Source organism: Colossoma macropomum, unplaced genomic scaffold, assembly GCF_904425465.1.
Source record: "Colossoma macropomum unplaced genomic scaffold, Colossoma_macropomum, whole genome shotgun sequence".
Lineage (NCBI taxonomy): Eukaryota > Metazoa > Chordata > Actinopteri > Characiformes > Serrasalmidae > Colossoma > Colossoma macropomum.
Genome location: NW_023494793.1, coordinates 401,307 through 418,721, shown reverse-complemented (window position 1 = coordinate 418,721; position 17,415 = coordinate 401,307). Strand labels below are relative to the sequence as shown.

Sequence of the window (17,415 nt, the reverse complement as noted above, 5' to 3'; positions counted from 1 at the left end):
TCTTTAATTAAGTGGTTAAGATGTAAACAGAGTCATTCAGAGAGGTTCTGCGCTCTAGATAAACTTACCGAGTCAGAACTGTTCACAGTGGTGGTGATAGGAACCAGACGTCCCCCTCTAAAAGCTCCCTCACAGAAAGTTCCTACATGAAATGGTTATGAATTCACTGCCTGATGACTGAGACACTGTTTTATGATAGTTTAGAGAACTTAAACTCCGTTCATGGTGGAGGGATACATGCAGGGCGCTGTGAGGCAAAATAGTCCCCAAAGAAAACTTATTATTTCAGATTTTCCACTATTATTGTAGATTTTATTTCATTTTAAAATGAAATAAGAAACTTTTTTCTCTTTCATTCTGAAAGAGGAAATTTCCACACAGCTTTACTCATTTTAAGGATTTAACTGGACAGAAGTCTCACTTTATCATCTTATACAACAACTTCAAGGGTTCTTTAGTAAAGAGAACGGTTCTATTTAGATCCATGAATGTGTTGTATATTGTTCTGTATAGCACCAAAAAGGGTTCTGCTACTGTAACAAGCTTGACATCGTAACTACAGCAAACCCTTTTTGATACTATATAGAACCATATACAACAAAACAGAACCACTCCCTTTAGAGAGAACACTTAAAAGAACCGTCTTTTTAAGAGTGTAGTTCTGCTCATTTTTATTATTATTTTTATTATAACACCAGATCAGTTCATTGTTCCATAAATCCAGACAGGATGCCTTAAAACAACGAAACATTCTCTGATTTTTAGATTCGAAAGACCTTTTTTGTTTATTTTAAGAAATCATACCAAATAAAATTTCACCATTGGCTGATAATTTAAAGTACCTTTTTTCCTTGATTTGCTTTTCTTTCCTTCTTTTTCGACGCTGATTGTTTTCAGTGTTGATGGGGACAGTTTTGTCTGTCTACCAGGCAGGGTTATAATAGTTTTTCATTTTTATGATTTTTAAAATTTGTATTTAATTATTCATTTTGTTTGTTTTTTAATTTCAGTTTTAATTTGGTGCATAAACAGTTTTAGCTTTGATTTTATTTTCCAAAAAGTAATAGTTTTAGTTGAGTTTTTATTTAGTTTGTGTTTTAGTTTATCGTGTTATGATGAAGTATTTTATAGTTGTGGAATAAAATGAACACAGCAGTAAACTGAGCTCAGCTCGGCTCCAGCTTTACTTAAGGACTGAACACAAACACACCTCTAAACTCAGATTCACACTGAAACGAAGCTTTTTTCTCAGTAATTCTACTTAATTTTAGTCAGTTTTGCAGACAGAGTTTTTACTTAGTTTGTGCATTTTTGAAAAGTGTCATTTTTATTTTTACACTTTTTTTTATTTTTACACTTAATCAGGACATTTTTTCACTGCAGTTTTCATTTCAGTGACAGTTTTAGTGAAGTATTATAACCCTGCTACCAGGTCTTACGGGTGGTTGTTAGGGGTCCCATTTTATCTTTTAATAATTTTTTGGAATCTCCCCTTGTTTTGCTTTGAAATGAACATCTTGCACTTAATGCCTGTTTTGAGATGAAGTTAAATAAATGAAGGGGGGGTCTCTAACTTTTGCACAGCACTGTGGGTGTCCCACTTTACCTGAACTCACAGAGTGAAGCAGAGAGTAAAGCAGTGTTGACTGATTTGAGACACAGACTTCATACAAATCTGTCTTTATTGCAGAAAAAAGTTTCTTTCACATCGTTTTACACTCGTTTGTCCCTCAGAGTCCAACAGCAACAACATTTCTCATACAGTTTATCAGGTTTTCCAGCTTTAAAGAGGTTTTCCAGAACACCTTCATTAAGTATTCAAAATGTTTTAGCTCCTCTCTGTCGTCTCTCTCGTCTCTCGATGTGTTTCTAATCAGTGTAGAACAGTAACTGTGTCTAATGCCCTCATACTGCATCGACATGTGTCCAATAATGCTTTCCCAGTGTTCAGTGTGCAATATTACACCTTTATATCTGCTTTACTAACTGAGGCCTATTGACTGCACTGCATTATAAATGATATACATCTACTACACTGCACTGAACTGACCAGACTCAAATGTGTTCATCATTTCCACATGAACAAATTCCATTATATCAACACAGATCTGTCAGTTTACTCACTGTTTGCACTAATTAAGTTGATTTAATATGCTTTATTCATGTGGAAATATTGATCATATTTGAATTAAGTGAATTCAATGCAGGCAAATCTACTAAAGCAGCATCTCGGATTATATTTGCATACTATACTATACAATACTATACTATACTATGTGCTATATCTGCTAGCGTATCATAAAAATCTGACGTTTAAAATAAATCAAGCTGATGTTCGTAGCTTGTGAGTGCGGCGTGTTGCCTGGTCTTCCCTCTCCTCTCTGATTGGCTGAAGATCAGACAGGCGCCACTAGTGCGTAGTTTCTGCGCCTGGCCTCATGGAAGCTAATCAGAGCTAATCGGGGAGGAAACAACAGCAGCATCACCGCACGGAACACACTCAGCACACGGCAACGGACCGAAACTAATGGCTCAGAGCAGCACTTAGCATTAACTATGTACCGACTTAGCATGTATTTAGCGCTGGCTAACAGATCAGAATAGCATGCATTCCACACTGGCTGCATAGTGAGTTAGCATGCCTTTAGCATAGGCTAGTGGTTCATAATAGCTTTCATTTAACACTGCCTGTGTACTGACTTAGCCTGCATTTAACACTGGCTAACAGTTCATTATGTCATGCATTCAACACTGGCTGTGTAGTGAGTTAGCATGTATTTCACATTGGTTAGTAGTTCATAATAGCAGGTGTTCAACATTGGCTATGCCCAATGCTACTCAGTACAGAGCCAACGTTAAATGCATGCTAATATGAACTACTAGCCAATGTCAGATTCATGTTAACTCAGTACAGTCAAGGTTCAATGCATTTTGAACTCTTTAGTCCATGTTAAGTTCATGCTAATCATGCTGTAGCTAAATTTAAAAGTATTGAGCACTGTTAGCCAATGTTAAATTCATGCTAACTCAGCTCAGAGTCAATGCTGTGCTATTTTGAACCACTAGTTGAGGTTAAATTCATGCTAATTCAGTTCACAGTCAATCCTGATTTGCCTGCTGTTTTAAACCATTAGCAGATGTTAAATTCAGGCTAATGTACTTCGCAGTCAATGTTGATTTGCATGCTATTTTGAACCGTTAGCAGACATTAAATTCATGCTAATTCAGTTTTCAGTCAATCCTGATTTGCCTGTTATTTTGAACCATCAGCAGATGTTGAATTAAATCTATCAGAGCCAATCAAAAGTAACTATCATGAATAATTGCCACTGGAGTTCTTATCAATCAGCCTTTGTTGTCACTGGCCTGGCGGCATCGTTTGCTTGTTTGACTCTATAGAACCTGAAGGTCCATCGCTGCGGAGCACTGAGGTGTCAATACTAATTGGCTAATTCATACTGGAGCGCAGGACACTGCAGGGTGATGTTACTACAGCCCATCTGAATGTGAGCAGGAGTATAAAAGCGGGGTGTGTCCCTGCTTAGACCTCCTGTCACTCTCATTGGCTCTCCCCTGCAGGTCAGGCTCAGGCGACTGACTGTGGCGGCTGTCATTCGGCCACGGAGGCGGAGCGTCACTGTCAGGTTTCCCTGATGTGATTGTCGTCCGCCGTGAGCCCTTGTCACTGTCAGGAGGCGGCGAGCGGCTCCTCGCAGTGTCAGAGAGCGGCCGGAGCGTCAGACTGACCGCCGAGCAGCCGCCGTCAGTGTCAGCATCAGCTGGTGGCAGGGGACAGCGCCCCCTGCTGTCAGCTGAACTGGACCTTTCACCTGGAGCGCTTGGATCATGGCTGGTGCATCACTACTTGATCGAAGTCAAGCCCCAGGTCAACCTGCCTCAGCCCTACCTGCCCCAAATCCACATGTTTGTGGGCGTGGCCTGATCCCACCTGACCCCTTTGCACCTGGCTAATAACAACCTGACCCTGGTGGCCATGCTGGTGATCAGAGCCTTCGTGACTGTGCGTTCCCCCACTGCCATGGTGACCTCTGTGTTGACCTCTTTGGTGGCCATGGTGATGTCCATGGTGACCGTGGTGACCGTGGTGACCATGACCTCTCCCAGGTGAGTGGCTATGCCCTGCCCCCTCCTCTTCTGCTCTGGGAGTTTCCTCTTCAGGCTTTTCTTCGACTGTTGCATTGCACTCCTGGGGTCGAATGGAGCTCTGCGACAGACAGCATGTCAGTTCACACTGGTTATGGTTCATTACAAATCGTTTCTGACATAAGAAAAGCTTTTTAAGGCCATCTGTCAGCTGAGTGCACAACGCCAGCTGTTCTTTACAGTGTGTGATCATTTAATAATGAATGGACCTACAAAAATGGTCCAAAATGACTTTAATTTTCAGATCATAGTTTTTCTTTCTACCGTACACGCATCGTTTCAGAGATCAAAGGTTTTCTTACAACAATTACGACACACTGTCTGAGTTCAGGGTTTACATTCTGCCAACTTAAATACCTGAAAATCTCAAATGCAGTAAGTTTTAAAACAGTTTGTAACATTTTCGCCTTGAAAATAAATTCACACACCAATCTTGCTATTTATGTTTTATGCTTTTAAGCAAAAGCCTTCAGATCATAACGTCTTTAATGAGGGGAAAGAAAACTGTTCCTCTGAAAGCGGCTGCAGCAGCAACTTTAAAGCACAAACCGCATTCAGTCTAACGTTTCTCAGCAGTGCTAAAATGCTGACACAGAGCTTCTTTTACTTTGTTTGAAAAGTTTATTTCACAAAAAGGCTGTTTTGCTTTGGGCTTGAACACTTGAGTGAGCTGTACAGGCTCTGCTAGTAATCGCTGTTATCGCCGTTGCTTTAGCGGAAGACGAGAACCTCCAGCCAAAAAAAAAACAGAAATGTGAAAAGGGCCTCTTAGCATGGTGCTAACTGCATGCCTAAATCAGCACAAGCTCGCCTCAAACGTGTTAGCAAAGCTGACTTCCTGTTTGTCAGCTTCTTTTTAGAATTGTCCGTTCCACCTTAAATAGTGCAGCAGTTACATTCTGGTGCCTGAGGCATTTAAGGTGGAACGGACAACTTGAATAGGAAGGTGGTGAATTGGAAGCCAGCGTACACTTTAGGTGCATTCGGACGTCATCAACTTGAAAAAAACTGTAACGTCCAAAATTGTGCGCTGGTGCAAGTGGATCAGACACAGCAGTGCTGCTGGAGTCTTTAAACACCTCAGTGTCACTGCTGGACTGAGAATAGTCCACCAACCAAAAATATCCAGCCAACAGCGTCCTGTGGGCAGCGTCCTGTGACCACTGATGAAGGACTAGAGGATGACCAACACAAACTGTGCAGCAGCAGATGAGCTATCATCTCTGACTTTACATCTACAAGGTGAACTGACAAGGTAGGAGTGTCTAATAGAGTGGACAGTGAGTGGACACAGTGTTTAAAAACTCCAGCAGCACTGCTGTGTCTGATCCACTCAGACCAGCACAACACACACTAAATCTAACAGTACTACGTAAAACAAACACATGCTGCGCTGTGGTTCACCTCCATCGGGCACTCTCCACAGATTCCATCACAGTAGGTCATTCTGATGGCGTTCTCCACATATGGCTGACTCAGGATGGTGTAGGGCAGCGACAGGTGGGATGTAAGACGACCACACCTGAACAAAAACAAGAGAAATACAGTCTCTAAAACTCAGTCACTATAGCTACTGAATAAATTATAGTAGTTAATGAATATTCCATAGTGTATACTGAATAATTCAGAGTGGATACTGAATAATTCATAGTAGATGCTGAATAATACATAGTAGATATTGAATAATTCATAGTAGACAGTGAATAATTAATAGTGGACACTGAATAATTCATAGTAGATACTGAATAATTCATAGTGGACACAGAATAATTCCTAGTGGACACTGAATAATTCATAGTAGATACTGAATAATTCACAGTGGACACAGAATAATTCATAGTAGATACTGAATAATTCATAGTAGATAGTGAATAATTCATAGTAGATATTGAATAATTAATAGTATATACTGAATAATTCATAGTATATACTGAACAATTCATAGTATATACTGAATTATTCAAAGTGGATACTGAATAATTCATAGTAGATAGTGAATAATTAATAGTATATACTGAATAATTCATGGTATATACTGAATAATTCATGGTATATACTGAATAATTCATAGTAGATACTGAATAATTCATAGTGGACACTGAATAATTCATAGTAGACACAGAATAATTCCTAGTGGACACTGAATAATTCATAGTAGATACTGAATAATTCATAGTAGATATTGAATAATTAATAGTAGATAGTGAATAATTAATAGTATATACTGAATAATTCATAGTATATACTGAACAATTCATAGTGGATACTGAATTATTCAAAGTGGATACTGAATAATTCATAGTAGATAGTGAAAAATTAATAGTATATACTGAATAATTCATAGTAGATACTGAATAATTCATGGTAGATACTGAATAATTCATAGTAGATACTGAATAATTCATAGTGGACACTGAATAATTCATAGTAGATACTGAATAATTCCTAGTAAATACTGAATAATTAATAGTATATACTGAATAATTCATGGTAGATACTGAATAATTCATAGTAGATACTGAATAATTCCTAGTAAATACTGAATAATTCATAGTAGACAGTGAATAATTAATAGTGGACACTGAATAATTCATAGTAGATACTGAATAATTCATAGTGGACACAGAATAATTAATAGTAGATACTGAATAGTTCATAGTGGACACTCAATCATTCAGTCATTATCTAATTGTGTTTACTGAAGGATGGCTTTATGCTAATCTACATACCTTAGCTAATAACCCTAGAGCTAATAAGCTAAGACGTTAGCAGCGGAAGCTAACCTGTCATAGATCTGAAAGTCATCCTTCATCACGTTGGCTATTTGCCAAACGTCCGGTGCCTCCGGCTCCTGGGCGTAGAGGATGATGTTTTCGGAAAGCCTCTGCTCCAGGAGGGAATGCAGCCGCCGGGAATCCTTATCCTGGCTGTTGACCACGATGTACGTGATGTTAGCGTATCCCAACTTCTCCAGCTTCAGGCGCAGGCTGTCCAGTCTGTGCACAGTCAAAGAGAAAGTTTGTTGGAAAATCAAATCTACTCCAAATGTTTGTCGCTCAGCAAAGACACGTTTGGTGTCAGAAGTTCTTTAGTTTTAGCACCGAAGCTGTGAGGCTAATTTAGATAACAAGTAATAGAAGCTTATTCTTCACCAACAGGCCCTTTTATCACGAAAGCTAAGTGCGTAATTGCAAAAAACTAAGCACACACACATCCTGGCGTGGGGGGCGTCAGGTCGTCAGGGTCTGTAGCGCCACTGTAGATGTTTTCCACAAACACTGGCTCCATCTACTCCCTCCTGAGTTCTCGCTCTCTCAGATACCGACAGCTTTAGAGGGGAAAGAAAACTGTTCCTCTGAAAGCGGCTGCAGCAGCAACTTTAAAGCACAAACCGCATTCAGTCTAACGTTTCTCAGCAGTGCTAAAATGCTGACACAGAGCTTCTTTTACTTCGTTTGACAAAGTTTATTTCACAAAAAGGCTGTTTTGCTTTGGGCTTGAACACTTGAGTGAGCTGTACAGGCTCTGCTGGTAATCGCTGTTATCGCCGTTGCTTTAGCGGAAGACGAGAACCTCCAGCCAAAAAAAAAATAGAAATGTGAAAAGGGCCTCTTAGCATGGTGCTAACTGCATGCCTAAATCAGCACAAGCTCGCCTCAAACGTGTTAGCAAAGCTGACTTCCTGTTTGTCAGCTTCTTATTAGAATTGTCCGTTCCACCTTAAATAGTGCAGCGGTTACATTCTGGTGCCTGAGGCATTTAAGGTGGAACGGACAACTTGAATAGGAAGGTGGTGAATTGGAAGCCAGCGTACACTTTAGGTGCATTCGGACGTCATCAACTTGAAAAAACTGTAACGTCCAAAATTGTGCGCTGGTGCAAGTGGATCAGACACAGCAGTGCTGCTGGAGTCTTTAAACACCTCAGTGTCACTGCTGGACTGTGAATAGTCCAACAACCAAAAACATCCAGCCAACAGTGTCCTGTGGGCAGCGTCCTGTGACCACTGATGAAGGACTAGAGGATGACCAACACAAACTGTGCAGCAGCAGATGAGCTATCGTCTCTGACTTTACATCTACAAGGTGGACTGACAAGGTAGGAGTGTCTAATAGAGTGGACAGTGAGTGGACACAGTGTTTAAAAACTCCAGCAGCACTGCTGTGTCTGATTCACTCAGACCAGCACAACACACACTAACACACCACCACCACGTCAGTGTCACTGCAGTGCTGAGAATGATCCACCACCCAAACAGTACCTGCTCTGTGGGGTCCATGGGGGTCCTGACCACTGAAGAACAGGGTAAAAGGGGGCTAACAAAGTATCAGAGAAACAGATGGACTACAGTCTGTAACTGTAGAACTACAGACTGAAACTATGCGGTCAGTGAAGCTGATAAAGTGGACAGTGAGTGTAGATACGAGGAGGTGGACGTAGTGAAGTGTGTGACACTAGTGTGCACTTACTTGGACGCCTGCACCAGGCAGAACAATCAGCTGGCCTGGAGAAAGGCCACCACGGTCACTCGGCCGAGGCTCTCCTTCAGCGGCTCCATCTCTCCGATCTTCCACTCCGCCGCCGTTTTACAGCGGGCTCCATCAGGCTCACTCTCTGCGCTGCAGCCCGCCAGCACGCAGAGAGCCAGGGCCACACTGAGCCCCGCCCACATCTCTGCCCTTCTCAGACCCTACACACACACACACACACACACAGACATACACAAACACACACACAGGCAACGAGTGAGTTTAGCATTAGCTTTAAAGCTAGCTGGCTGGTTTAGCTCCATTAGTTTAGTTCAGAAATGACCTTTGACCCCTGTCACCCAGAACACCTCATATCAGGTATACTGCGATTAGCTATTAGCAAGAATAGCCTAGCTAGCACATAGCAACACTAAGGAGCCCTGCAGGTGACATCCCATAATAATAAAAACAATGAGTGGCCACAGCTTATTAACCTGGGGGAATGAGATCCATAAGTTGTGGCCATGACTTAGTAAGGCATAGTAATGAGATACGCAAGTTGTGGCCACGACTTAGTAAGGCGTAGGAATGAGATACGTAAGTCGTGGCCACAGCTTAGTAAGGCATGGGAATGAGATCATGCTGATTGTGTCCAAAATGTAGGTAAAGACTGAATTGAAGGTGATGAGCATTACAGGCTGTACAACATAACATGCTCTCATATTCAGTTATATATGAGTTATATATGTTAACGCCCCAGTGATTAACTACAGTAAAAACACAGAACATAGTTTTTTAATGAGATCTAATAAAACAAAGATGATGCAACAAAATATCTGCTTCAGAAAAGTGATTTCCCTACAGTGACATGAATGGTGATTCAAAATGTTTTAAACTCAGCCAGCAGATGGCGCAGTTTCCCTCCCCATACACCATTAATATCACATTCACTGTTATTTCACCACTCTGTGCTGTATTTGCACTATTTTAATGTTTATCTTGCTCATTTGCACCTGTTTGCACTTCTATTCTGCAGTATTTTCACTCCTAAACCCAAACCACAGTAGTTAATGTTCATTATTAATCACACTTTATACGTCTCTAATATCACTCTTTTGTCTTTTTGTTGTTTACGTTACTGTTTACTGTTTATTATGGACCTAAACACACATGCGGAGCGTCAGGCTGTTGCTGTGTCAGTAAAGGATCCTGAATCTCTCCGTAGCACCAGCTGCTTGTTTTAAACAGAAACAGTCAGTTTGGTCAGAAACGCTGATAATGTAGAGCTTCAGCTCCACGAAGTCGGTCTGTAAGTCAATAACGACAAAAACACCAGCTCGCAGTGTCGAAGACCCAGAGTTCTCTGCGTGTTTTACTCTGATGTGTTGATAATCACTGTTTATGTTCGTCTTATTTCCTCCAGTCTGAGTAAAAGTTATAAAAGAGCTCTAATCTTACTTGTTTTGTCCCAGAATCCTCTCTGTAGGGCTCCTCTGCAGCTGTTTCAGATAAACTGTCCCCTCCTCCCCCCACCGCTGTTATTTATACTGCGCTTGTTTTTCTCCGCTCGCTCCGGGGCAAAGTTCCCACCAGGCTCCGCCCACTTTCAGGCCCAATAACTCACTTTTAACCCAAACATGTTGCGCAAACGAGTTACTGTGTACGTTCCAGTGACCATTTAACTGAGTGATGAAGCAGAACTAGACAAAAACTGGAGCTGTTTAAGCTTTTTCTGTGTCACAGTCATGAATCCAGCATTTCCACACACACTCTGTACTCCACACACTGCACTGGGCTTTGTATATTAATATCTTGCTGTCTTTTACTTGTTTATTTATCATTGTTTGGTCAGAGCTAGTGTTTTCCATAAAAAAAAATTAGTTTATTTGTGAATAAATGTATAAAATGATTGCAGTCTGCAGTTGTGTAGTCTCCGGGATGGTGAACAGAGCTGTAGAACCTGTAAAACATTAAAAAAATGAAGGTAGAATAAGAATAATGTGTAAAATTTGTTATATTTTGACAGATTAAGGCACTAAACTAAAAAAGAATCATGTAAATAGATGATTATAGCACATTTTTATCATTAAATAATACAGATGTCTAATAATATTGAACAAAAAGCACTTTTTGGTGAATAGTAATGTTTCAGTTCCACACTGTAAAAGTTATTATTGTATATTAAAAATATTAATGTATGATTTTAAACTTTTGAATAAATTTGTACTGTTTAGTGAAGCAACTTTGGATCCACAGAAGGTGCATATTAATAAAACGTTACAGTAATTGTGACACTATTATTGTTATTGGTATAATTTTGGAAGAGGAGCAATGAAAAACTTTTAAAAGTGCTTGTTTTCTACATTTCACCAAAAAACAGAAGCTCTCCAGAAGCTGAAGGGTTAAATATTTTAGCATTCCTTGTTTTCCTCCCGTGGGGTCAGAGCAGCACCGACTCCCTGAAGCTTGCAGTTCAGACTAGAGCTGGAATATCAGACCAAATGCTGAACGTTGTGTTCTAGATAAACCCTGCCGGTTCTGTTTTCTCCGCTCTGAGCGCCGAGTCAGCACTTCTCCTGCTGTGATGAAACTTTTGGAGTTTCCTGCTGCAGCTGAAACAATAACAGCCTGAGATAAACCGCAGATCCAGCAGCTTAAATCACTCAACACATCCTCATACACGGTGTCTTAAAGGGCAACTCCACCCACTTTCCAAAATTTCTGCATAATTTGATGATTAAGATGTAAACAGAGAGGTTCAGAGCGGTTTGGTGTGAAATGCTCTGTTCTAGATAAACTTACCGAGTCAGAACTGTTCACAGTGGTGGTGATAGGAACCAGACGTCCACCTCTAAAAGCTCCCTCACAGAAATGGTTATGAATTCACTGCCTGATGACTGAGACACTGTATGGAGTATTTCTCATGTTGAGACTGTTGGAAGCATATTATTAGATCATTTAGCTTTTTTCTACTTCTTTTAATTCATTTCTCACTATAGTGGCAGATAATCTTGCTTGTTTTAAGAAACACTTGACAAAACAGTGAGATCGATTTACTTAATAAAAGTCTGGAAATAACTTACATAATTGTATAATAAGCTAAACAAGCTCAACATGAGAAATATTAGACACACTGACTTTATTTTAAATAATTTCACTTGACAGTATGTTGTTTTTTGCAGTGTATTCATGGTGGAGGGATACATGCAGGGCGCTGTGAGGCAAAATAGTCCCCAAAGAAAGCTTATTATTTCAGATTTTCCACTATTTTCCATCATCAACATTCCATATGAACTCAGAAGACTCGTGTAGGTTCACTGGTGGTTCTGGATAGTAAATAAAATGTCTATATCTGTGTTGTAGTCATGGCGACCCCTGGTTCCTATCACCACCACTGTAAAGACATCTGAACCATTTCACACCAAACCCACTCTGAATCTCTCTGTTTACATCTCACACACTGAATTATGGAGGAAATTTAGGAAAATGGGTGGAATTCCCCTTTACCAAGGCACTTTTTGTATTATCACTGTTGTGTTGTTCTTACAGGAGGCCTGATGTTTGGCTTTTATCTTGTGATCAGGCTAAAACAGCAGCAGTGTGTAAATATGATACAAATTCCTTTACTGTATAAAAATATGTTTAATAAACTAATCAATAACTTTGCATCTGTGCTGTATCACTGATACAGTTTTACTTTAGTGCACACTAAAGTAAGTGTAAGTGTGAGTAAGCCGCAGTTTGGCCATTGAAGGGTTGTTTATCTCAGCGTTTCTCCGTGCTCCGACTTGCCTTCGCCTTGTCTCCAGTTAACCTTTGGAGCAGCTCACATGGTTTCCTCTGTCAGCACAAAGGCAAACTGACCATCTACAGATGCACATCAGTGGAAATAAATAAGAGAGAAATTGCTGATAGTGCGCTAAGAGTTACTAATCACTCTGAGCTGAGTCTTATAGTGGTGAACAGGGCAAGGAGCTCATAAAAGCTCCAACACAGCAGATCAGTGGAAAGAAAGCGCAGCAGGCAGACAGTAAAAGCTGATTGTGATCTGTTTCTTATCACTGTGCACGTCTAACCTACTTCATGTCACGTCTGCTCCTCTCAGGGTCGTCTATTCTGACTAATATTTAACAGATAACTCAGCTGTGGTCTTTAATCTCAGCGGACAACACAGATTACAGTTTAACTGCACATGTACATGTAGTTACAGGAGTTAGCATGACTGCGCTAAACCCCCTCAGCTGCTGTTTAGTCTGCATAGTCTAGTTTTTGTTGTTGATCAAAATCCGCAAAACCGTTTAGTCCGTGTCAGTTAGTGTTTGGTGTTAGCATGACTTAAACCAAGATTAACCAAAGCAGCATTTAATTTTACTTCTATTTAGTCTTTGTTGGAGTTAGCATGATCTGGGCCAAGCTCAACTACCAAAGTTCAATTTGTATTTATTTAGTCGGTTTTGATGTTAGCATGACTTAAGACCAAACCTAATAACCAAAGTAGTGTCTAATTTGTGTTTATTTAGTTCATTTTAATGTTAGCATGATTTGGGCCAAGCTTTTTGGGCCAATCTTAGTAATCAAAGTAGTGTTTAATTTGCATGGTTTATTTAGTCTATGTTGTTGTTAGCATTACTTGGGCCAAGCTTAATAACCAAAGCAGTGTTTAATTTACTTCTTTTTAGTCTATTTTTGTGTTTGCATTAAATTAGGCCAAACAAAGTAGTGTTTAGTTTGCTTCTATTTAGCATTTTTAGCATTAGCATGATTTGGGCAAATCTTAGTAACCAAAGCAGTGTTTCATTCCAATCTCTTTAGTCTTTTTGGGCTGATCTTGGTGTTAATTTGCTTATATGTAGTCTTTTTTGGTGTAGCATAACTTAACTCAAGCTTATTAAGCAAAGCAGTGTTTAATTTGCCTCTATTTAGACTTTTGTTAGTGTTAACATGATTTGAGCCATAATTAATAACCAAAGCAGTGTTTAATTTGCTCTGGTTTAGTCTTTTTTGGTGTTGGCATAACTTTGGCCATGTTTAGTAACCCAAACAGTATTTAATGTGCGTCTATTAAGTGTTTTTGGGCCGATTTTAGAAATCAAAGCAGTGTTTAATTTGCTTATATGTAGTCTCTTGGTGCAGCGTGACTTAGAAAAAGCTTAGTAACCAAAGCAGTGTTTAAGTTGCTTCTATTTAGACTTTTGTTGGTGTTAGCATGGTTTGAGCATAATTAATAATTAATAACCAAAGCAGTGTTTAATTTGCATCTGTTTAGTCTTTTTTGGGTATTAACATGACTTAGACCAGGCTTAATAACCAAAGCAGTGTTTAATTTGTTTATATTTAGTATTTTTGGGCCAATCTTAGTAATTAAAAAAGTGGTGCTTATTTTGCTTATATGCACTCTCTTTTGGTGAAGCATAACATAGGCCAAGCTTATAAACTGAAGCAGTGTTTAATGTGCGTCTGTTTAGACCTTTTTTTGGTGTTAGCATGACTTGGGCCAAGTTTCGCGGTATTGAAACTGCACCTAATGAGGAAGAGAGAAGCCTCGTTCAGCCTGTAGCTCTTTCAGTATGTCTGCACACACTGAGGAAGTGGGACCTGTTTCTTTCTTTCTTTTTTTTTTTTTTTACAAAAACAAGATCTTTAAAATCTGTAAATAACAAAGCAGTGAAAACTGAAGTTACTGAGCGACACGCGGTTGAATGATTCATCATCAAGCTTCCAACTCCTCACCCTGAGGCAGGAGGAGGGAGGAGTTTGGCCTGAAATGAGCTTTAAACTGACAGTAAACAGATTTGGTGGAGCTGAAAATAAGAGCTGTGTTGGTGCTGCTCTGTCCTGTCTGTTTACTGTGTCTAATGTCTGTTTAATTTATCATATTTATTGTTTCTAGTTTAATGTTTTGCACACTTATGTCTGCACGTTCACACTTTGTACTGTCTATTTTGTTCCGTGTTGCACCGTGTTGGTCCTGGAGGATCGTAATTTCACTCCACTGTGTACTCGTACACAGATGGAATGACAGTAAAAGCCTCTTGACTTGACTTGACTTGAGATTGACTGACTCGCTCTACAGGCTGGGCAGATGCCTCGGATCAGTTATAAGATCATTAATGTTAGATCAGTTATCCCCGGAGGCAATAATGAGTTTTTACTGAGTTCTTCCAAAAGGAATTTGTTTTCCTTTAAAGTTGGGAATGTATAATATAAACCAGTGCCTCATGTGCAAAACTCCAGGTGAATTTTTAGGGCAGAATATTCTTACAGTGTAAATATCTTTTATTTGTTTATAAGCCTTTATATTGTTAATTTTTTGTGAAGGATAGAGTTCATATTTTTTTTTATGTTTAGTGTTGTATATATTGTCTATATAGTAATAAGTAACAAACTAGAAAAAGCTTGTTAAGTAATTAATAAGGTTAATTACTTGCTTGTTAATTTCTTTTCTTGTTACTTCTTGTCTTTTTCTTGACTGTCCTGCTCTCCCTTTGCTGCTGTAGCACTGAGAATTTCCCCGCTGTGGGACTAATAAAGGATTATCTTATCTTATAAACAACAGAAATAATTTTTAAACATAAAAACAATGAAAGTTATGAGGCTTAAAATGAAGAAATGTTGGAGACTCTCCAGTATTATTTAGTCAGTTTTCAAACTGAAGCTGATTTGTGAAACTGATCATGTTGAGCTGTTTGTACTGAAAGCGTTTTAGTCTGATCTCTTACAGTGAAGCTCGAGTTCAGACTCTCAGCTGGGTTTGAACGACTTTTACACAAGCTTGTGGAGTCCATGCAGCTCGAGTGCTTACTGTCAGTAAAGCAGAAGGAGGACGCCACCAAATACCAGGAAATTCTGAAATTTATAATCATTTTCAAAGATTCTACTTTCCACTCAAACTGTTATGCTGATAGTATCATTTGCACTAAAAACCCTTGTAGTAAATTAGAAAAGAATGCAAGTAAAATGTGGTTATATTTTGGATTAACATCTAGCAGCTCTGCATTAGATTTTCATACTTTTCTGCAACAGTATCAGTCGAAATATGACTAAAAAAACTTATATAACTATATATACACTGTACTGTTTACTCATTAACTCATTCAACACTGAACCTACATAACCTTAAAAAGAGATTTTATTCACATTACAAGATGTGTGATTAAAATTGATTAGTCTTTTTAATAATTTTGGCCTTATATAATGTCCTCATCCACAGAATCCTACTGTAAAGGTCTGTCACCTCAAATCTTCATCACTTTCCACTTTTCACCCAACACACAAGCATAAGAGTTTAAATGAAATAAATAATTATATAATTGCCACAGAGGTTGGTTTAAAGTAACATATTCATGTTAGTTATAAAAAGTCTGTCTTAATTTCTTATATTTTCGTACTTTTCTACATCAAAAACAACGTGACAAAACACTTAACATAAACTAAGTGATCAAAAAGCCGTGTGTTTGATGTTTAAAAGGCCTTCATGTTTGTGCTCAGAGCTCAGAGACATGGACTGAAGAAGGATTGACCCTCCACACACAGGTGTGAGGTTAGGGACACTGAGCAGGTCAGTCCGGCTCTCTTAAGTGCAGACTTAAGCACATTTCTGGAAGAGCTGATCCGGAAACTGGAGAGAGGAGGGGTCACCTCAGGTCAAATAGAACTGCTGAGCCAAACTGTTTCACATCTGCTGCACATATTTAAGCACTTTTGTTATAATCTATCTTCATAAGGCCCGAGGGAAGCGCCGCTGTCCTAATAAACTGATCAGATAACGGATTAATCGAGCTCTGCAGTTGCGTCGCGTCCATATCAGCACCTCTGGGTCTGAGCTGTTCGTCTCTATGGGAAAATGAATCTCCTCTATTTCACACAATCATAAACAAACATGTTCCAAAGCTGAAGAAAGTAAGTCTACAGTCTTAAAAAGACGGTTCCTCCAGGGTTCTTTAGTAAAGACACACTCAAAGAACCATTTGCATGCTGAAAACGTTTTTCAGATTGATGGAGAAAGTGTTGTATGTGGTTCTATATAGAACACAATCTCTTGCTTGACATTATAACAATAGCAGAACCTTTATAGTATATATATAGTAAGGTCCTAAGAAAAAAACATCCATCTTGCCATCAATCTGAAGAACCATTTCACCATGCAGAGAACCATTTAAGCATGCAAATTGTTCTTTGAGCGTTCATGGTTCTATATAGAACCAATGGTCCTCGTTCACCAAACGTTCTTAAGGAGAAATCTCTTCTCAAACCCACTTATGCAGTTCTGACGAAGACTCTGAGTCTCCAATGTTTTCTTATCTGGGATTTGTTCTGAGATAAGAACAGGATCTACACACACTCAAGAGCTCAAAGGTGAGAACAGTTCTGCGCTTTAAGAACACGGCAGTAATCTGACGGAGACTTTTTCTTAGAACCTTTCTCAAGAACACACTTAGGAACAGACTTAGGAGGATATTGGAGAATGAGGCCCAGTGTCTTTACTGAAGAACACTTGAAGAACCGTCTTTTTAAGAGCGTACTTTAAAACTCCAACAGAAAAAAATATAAAAACACTGATCTTAGATATTTACAACTAGTCTGGTCTGGTGTTTTTTAATCCAAGGCAGTAAAACAGACAGTAATAAACTAAATATATGCAAAATAAACTAAATATGCAAAATCATCATTTATAGGGTTCTTTCTAGTGGGAGGAGTCTGTCCCAAACCCAAACCCCTTCATTCGTGCTTTTGAAAATATTGCTTACATTTTTAAAAAAAATATTTTTATTGCTTTTAAAAT

At 39.2% G+C, this 17,415-nt stretch overlaps 1 protein-coding gene across 1 annotated transcript; it reads right to left on the bottom strand.

Moving 5' to 3' along the window:
- Positions 1-1,664: 1,664 nt before the first annotated feature.
- On the bottom strand, positions 1,665-10,218 carry LOC118813022 (selenoprotein P). The gene is made up of 5 exons (XM_036578139.1): positions 10,092-10,218; positions 8,634-8,854; positions 6,948-7,160; positions 5,569-5,686; positions 1,665-4,225 (listed from the first exon to the last, which is right to left on the bottom strand). The coding sequence occupies exons 2-5, from the start codon at positions 8,834-8,836 to the stop codon at positions 3,611-3,613; spliced, it is 1,149 nt and encodes a 382-aa protein (XP_036434032.1). The 5' UTR covers positions 8,837-8,854; positions 10,092-10,218; the 3' UTR covers positions 1,665-3,610.
- Positions 10,219-17,415: the final 7,197 nt, after the last annotated feature.